Source organism: Alosa alosa, chromosome 8, assembly GCF_017589495.1.
Source record: "Alosa alosa isolate M-15738 ecotype Scorff River chromosome 8, AALO_Geno_1.1, whole genome shotgun sequence".
NCBI lineage: Eukaryota > Metazoa > Chordata > Actinopteri > Clupeiformes > Clupeidae > Alosa > Alosa alosa.
Window position 1 is genome coordinate 3,886,250 of NC_063196.1, and position 10,537 is coordinate 3,896,786.

At 40.6% G+C, this 10,537-nt stretch overlaps 1 protein-coding gene across 1 annotated transcript; it reads left to right on the forward strand.

The window, feature by feature from the left end:
* Window positions 1-2,000: 2,000 nt before the first annotated feature.
* On the forward strand, window positions 2,001-9,652 carry LOC125299462 (bifunctional protein GlmU-like). Its single transcript, XM_048250743.1, has 3 exons — window positions 2,001-2,065; window positions 7,850-8,035; window positions 8,897-9,652. Exons 1-3 carry the CDS (start codon window positions 2,063-2,065, stop codon window positions 9,149-9,151), a joined length of 444 nt encoding a protein of 147 aa, XP_048106700.1. The 5' UTR covers window positions 2,001-2,062; the 3' UTR covers window positions 9,152-9,652.
* Window positions 9,653-10,537: the final 885 nt, after the last annotated feature.

Here is a 10,537-nt window from a genome sequence, read left to right on the forward strand (position 1 = left end):
AAAAACCACACCTTTAAGGGTTAAACACTCCCCATGTCACTAATTTCCTGCCTGCAGGTAGAAAGCTATGGAACTGCAACTACAGTATTACTGTTAAGCACAAAGTCATTTTAGTAAGCATAGGATGGTCTTTAAAATCTTATATGCCCTGTTAATCTGTGGTGGGAACATTCCTAAGGGTCTTCAGTTTCTACCTGACAAATAATACTAAACACCTCAGTTCATCAATTCGATTTTTCTGTCAACTCATTTAAATGAATTGACCCATTGATAGCCAACTGTAAATGAACAGAGGGGCAGAGATAGAGAGAGAGAAAGAGAGAGCTTTTTTATAGATTTTATATTTGAACATCCACAGTAGTCTAGTCTAACTGGCGCTGTCCAACTGCTGAAAATGCCACGTAATTGGAGTGCTATACGTCTCCATGTAATTCTTCTTTACACTGTAAGCTGCTCTAAAAATCAACTTCCAAAAAAAAAATCAACTGAGAATCTTCCATGTAGGCTAATAACCTGCAGGCAATGGTAATAACGCGAACATAAAATAGCCCTAATATTGCCCGCTCCTAAGTCTTACTTACAACGTCAATTTGTAAAGATATCTGATGACGCCATCTACTGTCGATATGCCTACAGTGAGGAAATGGCACGATATCTTACTGGAATGTTCGCATTTACAAAGAAACCCAGCTATTGATTATTAACCAATGCAACCTACTGATTATTAACCATGACATATTCAAATTTGTTCATGGTTAATAATCAATAGTTAATGGTGAAGAATTATGTGTGCATAGCCCAGGCTCTACAAGTATACGTATATATACTCTTTTGTTCCCGTGCAACTCTGCATTTATCCCAATCCGTGAATTAGTGAAACACACTCAGCACACAGTGAACACACAGTGAGGTGAAGCACACACTAATCCCGGTGCAGTGAGCTGCCTGCAACAAATCTCGGGGAGCAGTGGGGGTTAGGTGCCTACTGGTCGGGGTAAGAACCGGCAACCATCCGGTTACAAGTCCGAAGCGCTAACCAGTAGGCCACGGCTGCCCCAAAGTACTAGTCATACAATCATCCAAATTCCCATGGCGATATTTTGTTCCTTTGAACACAGCTGGTTGGAGCCTTGGGCAACTATTTAGGCCTAATGACCCAACTATTCCATTGGGCAATCAATGAATTAAATGTGAAACCATAGACTAATTATTTGATACATTATTGCTAGTCTCAATTTCTTTTATCTCGTAATTTCTAATAGCCTACACCCTTTTTCGTTTTTCCTAACAGACTATCACAGCCAATATAAGATTTTAACATAAATAGTCCTGAGCAGCTATAAAACCCTACACTTTATTAGTTGATATAAGCCCACCTAAACCTCACAGGTGGTGGGACATTGGACCACGTGTTGTTTGCTCAGTAGGAAAGCTACCACTAGGTGGTGGAAGAGGCCAACAAATGGTTATGAGGTGCTGCGATCGTGTCATCTAATGTCATGATAGTTATGGTGAAATCTGGAGACTTGGGCCACATTTCCTGCAAACAATAATGGTTATGGATTTGGCAGACGCCTTTGTCCAAAGCGACACACACACACAAAACAACATAATATTTAAAATTTAACAGGGAACAGATTAGAATGTTGGTCAAATATAATAAGGTGAAATAGTAGCCTGATAATAAACAACAATATCAATTCAATCAATAGCCTAATAAAATAAGCAATGAAAATGAGGGGAAAAGCAATAATAAAACAATAATGTCCATTCAATCAATAATATAAAAACAATGACATGGTAAGACTACATTAAGGAGAATAATTAGACTAGAATAATAAATTAGACCTATTTCTGTCAGAAATCGTCTGTGGTTGATAATGTGAACGCGGAAACGTGACAGACGATATGACCTCCTTTAACACCAAAAACTTCTATAATCTAAGCGAAACCATCCGATTTTGAAATATATGGGAAATAAATAAATAAACGTGGTGGTACCACGTGCTTCTCACGTGGCAAGAAGTTGGCCTTCAATAAGCACTGGAACAAACTTTGAAACATGGTAGGTGACTTCTTGTCAGATATGATTCGGCTATAGTTCATTGCACTGGGCAATGTAAATACAAGCCTACTGTTGAGCTGTAGGCTTATTCTAGGGTGAAAACGATACCACTGCAAAAGTGTGCCCAATATCATGGAAAGATTTCAGGTAGACACTACACAGATTCGTATCCTCTGCGTCCTGTCACTGGCTTTTATCGTTCGCCGAGAAGTTTTGGTTTTTGGGGCGACATTTGTAAAAATATATTTTCAAGCCTGAAATAAGTTCCGCGCTTTTGAAATGATTCAGAATCACGACTTTTTAACTCATCATCAAACTCAACAGTGGGCGGTTTGCCTTCGCCTTTTATTGTGGTCACGGTCAATTATATTTTCGTGTGGAGAAGTACACTTAAACCGTTCTCTTCTGTTTTGCCACGCACTAAATGTCACATTGCTTCAATCTCCTGTTAACATAAGTGTTTGTTTGTCGCTGTGAGAGGCGTTTTGAGGTGGTTGAGCTGGAAACGATGAAAGACAAGTAGTCTACTTACGCGGAAATTATTAATTGATGTGATTTAAAGCATGCAGCCATGCCTGGGTTGGCCTGTGTGGTTGCTGTCGAGAGGCAGGTTAAAATCACTTTGTTTATTCACAGTGAATGGAATTGTGTGTGTGTGTGTGTGTGTGTGTGTGTGTCCTCTTTGTCAGAGGGGAAATAGTCACTTTGTTTTGACTCAATAAAACAGTAAGCGTTTTGTGCATGATGTTATCGTGGATTACACATCAACAAACCCAGTAAAAGTGAAATGGTGCTTCATGAGAACTTCATGAGAACATGGTGGCACATGCTGTGTGTCCATTTCTCCTTCAGTAGGGCATCCACTGTTCGTCCGTACATGTTGGCCAGCATGTCGCCAAAGCCTGCTCCCCTAACTTCATGGCCATTGATCTCTAATCCAGGATTCCCCCCACTGGGTCAGTAGATTATTCCTTCTCCAGGGTGGGAGGAAGCTTTGAGGAAGCAATCAGGGGAGAAGGGGGCTGAGCCCATGTATTATAATGAACTACAAGCCAGGTGGTCCCAAAGACTGAGACCGAATATCGACATTTCCACTGAAGAAATGGCTGGGGACTCGCTGGTAGTGGTCACATCATGTCACTGCAACTAAACTGCCTTCACGGACATGTCATTAGTGTTGCCATTTATGTGTTTGGAATAATCTGTGTTAAACTGGCTGTCAGCAGTTGCTGAATCTGCTGTTGGTATCTGGTAACTACAGGATGTGAGGATTAAGTATGTTGTGGTGGACTCTGCTGCCATGCATGCATGTGGGCAGCTTTGTGAGAACAGAGAATGGACAAAATAATTGTAGCCATGCAAAAATGAACCCGACACCCCTGCTGTGTTGACTGGTCGTGTTCGCGGGTATTTGACCGTGATGATCTTGTTAGCAGTATGAATGGACCACCGTCTAAGCAAGTGTGCCTCTCTGCGCTCATCCCTTTGCCCATTTGCTTGCCAGGCAGGCCCAACACAGCAGACCAACAGTGACCAGTGGACTTCGAGGGGCACAGAAGGGCAACCTAAATGTGTAAACAGTGTGTGTGTGTGTGTGAGAGAGAGAGAGAGAGAGAGAGGAAAAGAAAGGGAGAGCTCAGTCCTAACTAGCTGACCGGTTATAATTACCACAGTCTCCATGGGTTTGGGGTGGTGCGTGTGGGGATGGGGGGTGAGGGTTGTTCAATTGGAGTTTGAATGGGTGGATGGGTATACGGTCGTCCTGACAATGCCGCAGCTGGCCCGCAGCCCAGAGAGGGGCTCTGAAAAGGCGGACGGGCTGCTGCCGTCTCCGTCCCGATCCAGGTGGCCTGTGCCGGGCCCTTTCAGTGTCAGGAGTGCTTAGAGAAATCGGAGGGAGAACTGAGGCAGATAAGGCTGGAGTTGTGTTTGGGGGGTTGGGACTGGGAGAGAGGGCCCATTGAGGAGGGACAAGGGAGAGAATGAGAGCCTGATAAAAAAGATGAGCGGATAAGAGAGACGCCCTGAATGGAACCAGTGACCCGGCACCCAACAAACGCAAACAGGCCCCCTTTTTCACCAGACGGCCACCACTGGTCACTCGCACACACATACACTCATAAACACACACACACACACACACAGTCTTTCTTTCACATACTCAACACTCGTCCTTAAGCATGCCCTTCTGAGTACACTTTTGAAAACCTTGTGTGTTAAAAATACACTCTTCAAATGAAACCTGTTTGCTAAATATAGAATTACATCCAGCTATTGAAAATTGTGTTTATTTAACATTATTTGACAAATGCTCTTGAGAACTCATTCCCTCATGTTATTGAGGAACACAGCAAATACACTGAGCCATCTGATGCCATAAATTGATAGGATTGTACTCCTTACTCAATTTAAAATCCCATTAAATATTAGAGGGGCCAGACAATGGATCACCCCTTCTATGTTATCCATACATACTGTACGTATATCCATCCAGGTACATCTGTCCATCCCGATCTTGAGAATGCTATATCTCAAGAACACCACAAGGCATGCGCTTCAAATTTGGTATGGATGTTCAATTGGACTCAAAGATGAACCGATTATATTTTGGAGGTCAAAAGTCAAGGTCACTGTGACCTTGAAAGTCTTATGAGCTTGTGAATGCTATATCTCAAAAGTTCAAGGTCATAGTGACCACATGTATGTCCCATTCTTGTAAATGCAGTATCCCCAGAATGTCTGGAGTCATGTGCTTCAAATTTACTAGGAATATTTATTTGGACTCCAAGATGGAATGATTAAATTTGTAAAATATAGAAAGCTATGTCTCCAGAATGACTTGTGGCACATTCTTCAAATTTAGTACTGATGTTTACTTGGACTCTAAGATGAACTGATTCGATTTTGGAGGTCAGAGTAGAAGGTTACTGTGACCTCATGTTTCTCCCACTTGTTAATGTGTTATCTCAAGAATGCATTGAGGCACATGCTTCAAATGTAGTACAAATGTTTACCTGGACCCTAAGACTAACTTGGACTCTTAAGACTAACTAGGGTTGTAAAATTCCAGGAATTTTCAAAGTTGGAAACTTTCCATGGGAATTAACTGGAATATATGGAAATTAATGGGAAAAAAACTGTGAATTTTTAATATGCCAAGTTAGTCTATAACAGGGAACTTAAATGTAGTGGACAAAACCCCATCTTGCAGCATAATATTAGTTAAAACAACCTGATTTAATGCAATTTCAGTCAAATTTCTACCCTGCACATACGTCAATCCCATGCACACAGCAATCAGCATAGGCTACTAGACATAAAGGAAACCTACGGTGCGTTCATGTGCATAGGGAAAATAAATTCCCAGTGAAAATGTCATCTCATGTGGGAATAACTGGTGTGAAACTGGGGGAAGTTTGCAAACAGATTTGCCCAGTTATGGGCTTGTCGTCACTTTTGTCCTCATTCAAATGTGTGTACGTCATTTTGCATAAACTGTAATGGGACGATTAATCTGTCTGATTAAGCTTGACAATTTATATATAACTTACATAATTTATAAGGTTTGGTTAGGGTGGTATGTTGTGTCATTATATTTGTTTTATTTATTTTACCATTTTCTGGGATTCTAACTGAACAAACTGATAGTCAGTCAATGTTCCAACCAATAGACCTCTGAAGTTCGCCTACAAAAAAGAACCAAAACTGTCATCATTGCCTATATAAGGAGTTCCGGTTGTTAATTGAAGCTAACTACCTGAGCGAACTTCAGAGGTTTATTGGATTTTGTTGTTGAGAGGCGTGGTGTATCTTGGGCAGTTCAGTGGTTTCAGTGTTGCTAGCTTAGCACGCTAGTAAAACATAGGCAGAGAATGGGATTTGTAGCTAGCTTTGTATGCTAAGTAAAAGCTGAACAAACAACTCTTTGTAGAAACAAAATGTTAATGTTTGTAAATGAAACAGTAGGAATTACCAAAAATTCCCACAATTTCCTTTAATTCCATGAAAGTTTCCAATTTGGAATATTTCCAAAATTCCCCAGCGTAATTTCGTAAATTTTCGGCCCCTTTGCAACCCTAAGACTAACTGATTGGATTTTGGTGGCCAAAAAGTCAAAGTTCAAGGTCACTGTGACCTTGAAAGACTCATTCTTGTGAACACTATGTCTCAAGAATTTGTAGCTAGCTTTGTAGCTAGCTTTGTAGCTAGCTTTGTAGCTAGCTTTGTAGCTAGCTTTGTAGCTAGCTTTGTAGCTAGCTTTGTAGCTAGCTTTGTAGCTAGCTTTGTAGCTAGCTTTGTAGCTAGCTTTGTAGCTAGCTTTGTAGCTAGCTTTGTAGCTAGCTTTGTAGCTAGCTTTGTAGCTAGCTTTGTAGCTAGCTTTGTAGCTAGCTTTGTAGCTAGCTTTGTAGCTAGCTTTGTAGCTAGCTTTGTAGCTAGCTTTGTAGCTAGCTTTGTAGCTAGCTTTGTAGCTAGCTTTGTAGCTAGCTTTGTAGCTAGCTTTGTAGCTAGCTTTGTAGCTAGCTTTGTAGCTAGCTTTGTAGCTAGCTTTGTAGCTAGCTTTGTAGCTAGCTTTGTAGCTAGCTTTGTAGCTAGCTTTGTAGCTAGCTTTGTAGCTAGCTTTGTAGCTAGCTTTGTAGCTAGCTTTGTAGCTAGCTTTGTAGCTAGCTTTGTAGCGCTTGGTAGCTAGCTTTGTAGCTAGCTTTGTTGCTGTTTAAAAATACCTAACAAACAACTCATATTGCTTATTACGAAACAAAATGTTAATGTTTGTAAATGAAACAGTAGGAATTACCAAAAATTCCCACAATTTCCTTTAATTCCATGAAAGTTTCCAATTTGGAATATTTCCAAAATTCCCCAGCTGCAATTTCTCAGAATTTTCGCCCCTTTGCAACCCTAAGACTAACTGATTGATTTTGGTTTTGTACAAAGTCAAAGTTCAAGGTCACTGTGACCTTGAAAGACTCATTCTTGTGAACACTATGTCTCAAGAATGCCTTGAGGCATGTGTTTCAAATTTTGTACAAATGTTTACCTGGACTGATTGGATGGTGGGTCCATGATCACATGTATGTCCCATGCTCCCGATATCTCAAGAATACCTTGAGGCACGTTCTTAAATTAGGTATGAACATTCACTCGGACTAAAAGATCAACCAGTTAGATTGTATAGGTCAGGTGACACACAGCTGACTGAAATCAATTAGACTTATATGGCTACTTATATATCCCAATAACATATACACATTTAGTCATCACCTTACAAAGTGTAACGACCATCCAGTTAGAACAAATTAAACCAGTCATGTGATTCCTAATCCCCACCAACATATTTTAAAAACATACCCCATATATCATTAACTTACCCTGCTACTCAGTTTAAAATACCCTTTCATTGAAATACAACATGTGACTGCAAACTAGTCTATGAAATCAAACATGTCCGACACCCCACAATGCACCTATAACACACTTCAAGTGGTTTATTATACTCCTTTCAACTTTAGAACATATATGTATTACATGCCTCGCCACACAGATGTATGTTGGCAAAAAAAATCATGGCTGTGGTAACACAGTAATTTTAGTGTATTCTTGTTCAGCTAGTTTCTTCTTGATTTTGACATTACTGAAAAAACTTATCACGGCCTTCTTTCACTTAATTTCCATCCTTACCCCTCTAATTCTCATCCTATTTCCTTCTCTCTCTCTCCCTTTCTCTCTCCCTCTCACCCCCCCTCCCTGTGGCCTCTCTATCCCCCTATCCTGTCCTCCATGTCTCAGGCCGATGGAGGTTCATCCCTGCAGGTCTTCGCTCTGCGCCTGGCCCCTGGTGAGGAGCTGCTCTCCTCTCTGCTCTCGTTTGTGGAGGAGAGGAAACTCCGGGCCCCGTTCATCATTACCTGTGTGGGGAGCGTCACCAAGGCAACGCTCCGGCTGGCAAACGCCACCGCAGGGAATACCAATGAGGTGAATTCGCAACAGTTAGTGGTTTACTTGGGCAGTGCCACATGTGCCACTGGCTTCTGTAACTGTAGGGCAATTCCATGGAAAATTATGTTTTTTGTAACATCCATAACTCCAATAAAATGTGATGGTATGGTATGATGTGAATGATTACATTAATTTTAAGCATTTGCTTTTTTTTGTCTGAAGAATGTACATGAGAAAAAATGAAATGCACAAAAAAATTATGTTATCATTCACATCATACAAATGCCAAGGCATTTCACTGGCGTTATGGATGTGACAAAAAGTCAATTTTCCGTGGAATTGCCCTGTACTCTATGTAGAAAAAAAGAAATGGGGTATTGGTGTATTGTACTCTATGTATTTTTTCCCCCAAGCCATACGGACAATGAATGCATAACTCCCCCCTCTTCATAAACTTCTTACATTTTATTTGATTTATTCCCCACCCCCCTTCTGTTTTCTATCTTCTTACTTTTCTATTTTTTTATTAAACTTTGCACAGCTGGGAGTTGCATTCGCAATCCCCATTTCACTGCTTTTTGTTCCACAAATTATGCATGTGACAAATAAATTCTTGAATCTTGAATCTTGTAGAAAAAAAGAAATGGGGTATTGGTAATTGCTGGTGTACTGGTGAAAAGTGGGGGATGGTATTTGGCATGGGGTCAAAATCAAACATAACATTGCCAGCATTTCAATAGAAACTGCTCAGCAGGATATATTCAGCTTTGCTAAGTCTCAAGTGCCTCCGAAACCCTTATTTTACATTCTGGGATGATGCCTGGTTGATGATGATTGTCTGCTTTGTCATTGTAAATGTTTTGTGTGTATGAGTCTGTGTTTCCTGCATTATGTCAGGTGATTCAGCTGAACGAGCGCTTTGAGATTGTGTCTTTGGTGGGAACACTGAACAAGGAGGCTCATCTGCACATCTGCCTCGCTGATAAAGACGGGAAGACTGTCGGCGGTCACGTCCTCGGAGACCTGGAGGTGTTCACTACGGCCGAGGTGGTCATCGGAGAAGCGACCGACCTCCAGTTTAGCAGAGAAATGGATGCACACACTGGCTTCCCTGAGCTGGTCATTCATCCTCGCTATGAGAAAGCAGTTTAACTGCTGTGGCAGGTGACAATTATCAGTGTTCAGCAATTTCTTCACAGCTGGAAACCATTTAAAATGAGTTTTTATTTGACAGACATTTCATATTAGGCTGTCAGGAAATGGGTATCTCTAAGAAATGTTCATGTTAAAATACTATACATGCACAGTATATATGAATGTACTCCATCAGTCTGTCCATTCCTCAAACACAAGGAGATGCTGTGTGGTGAAGAGCTAAAGTACTAAGACCAAACTAACATCCCAAATATTTCTCAGATCTGTTTGAGTATGGATGAGGATATTTAGCTCCAAAACAGTCAGTAAGATCCACTTAAATACCGTAATTTTCTCAACTATTAGCTGTGGCTTATATATTGATTTAGCAAAATGTATTCAGCTATGAGGTTAATACACGGGGGCAGTTAATATGGTTTTGTCTTTTAATTTGTATAAAACACTGTCATGCGGCTAATACACAGGAAATTACTGCAGAATTAAAGCATGTTCTCTTTTTTCTGTTGTTTTCAATACATACCGTAATAGGGATAGTTACTGTAAGTCTGTTTGTTTCATTTCTCCTGAATAGACTGAATCTGTGAGAGTGATTGACAATACACTAAACAACAGTGATTTTAAAGTATTTGAAAATATATTTTAAGTATGTTTTTTCATGAGTATGTAAATAGTTGAAGGATGTAATAGTAACTGATAGTTCCGGTCCTTGATTGTGATTGGCTGAATCGCGTTCGATGCCGTAAAATCCAGCATAAACATACACCTTGACGCATACGCATTTCGTTCTATATTACTGCGCTACCATAACTTGAAACAACGTTGACGTTGCTTGGCAACCATTCAGATAGAGGAAATATATTTCTTGGCGGAACAATGATTATCTATGAATAAATTGTTACATGTCTTGTTGCAGTGTCTTTACTTTATGAAACTTTGCCAGGTATTTACAGTAACAGTTTTAGAAAAAGCAATAAGCCACGAGTCCGTAGGCTAACGCCCCTTAGCTGTTGTAAAATCAATGTAACCTACGGCCTCTCGGGGCTTATTGCTTAATTAGATTCTATAAGAATATGAGACACTGTTTGACAATGTATAGTTTTATTTAACACACAATACTGTAGTATTGTTGTGTTCCTGAGATGGAACTGCAGACATTTTTTTGTGAAGAGATCAACACCAGGGAAACACTTTTCTGGAAACATGTCTGTGACACCTACGTCTTGTTTTTAAGTGATCTCGGTGTCCTCCCATCACACTAGTGCCAGTGGGACTCCTTCCCTCTGACCACCAATTGGCTTTTGACGATGATAAATGATGAAAGTCTGGCGGGTCTGTGGAACAGCTGGGAGGCCCCATTTGTTGTGACCTCCTCCAACCCTACTG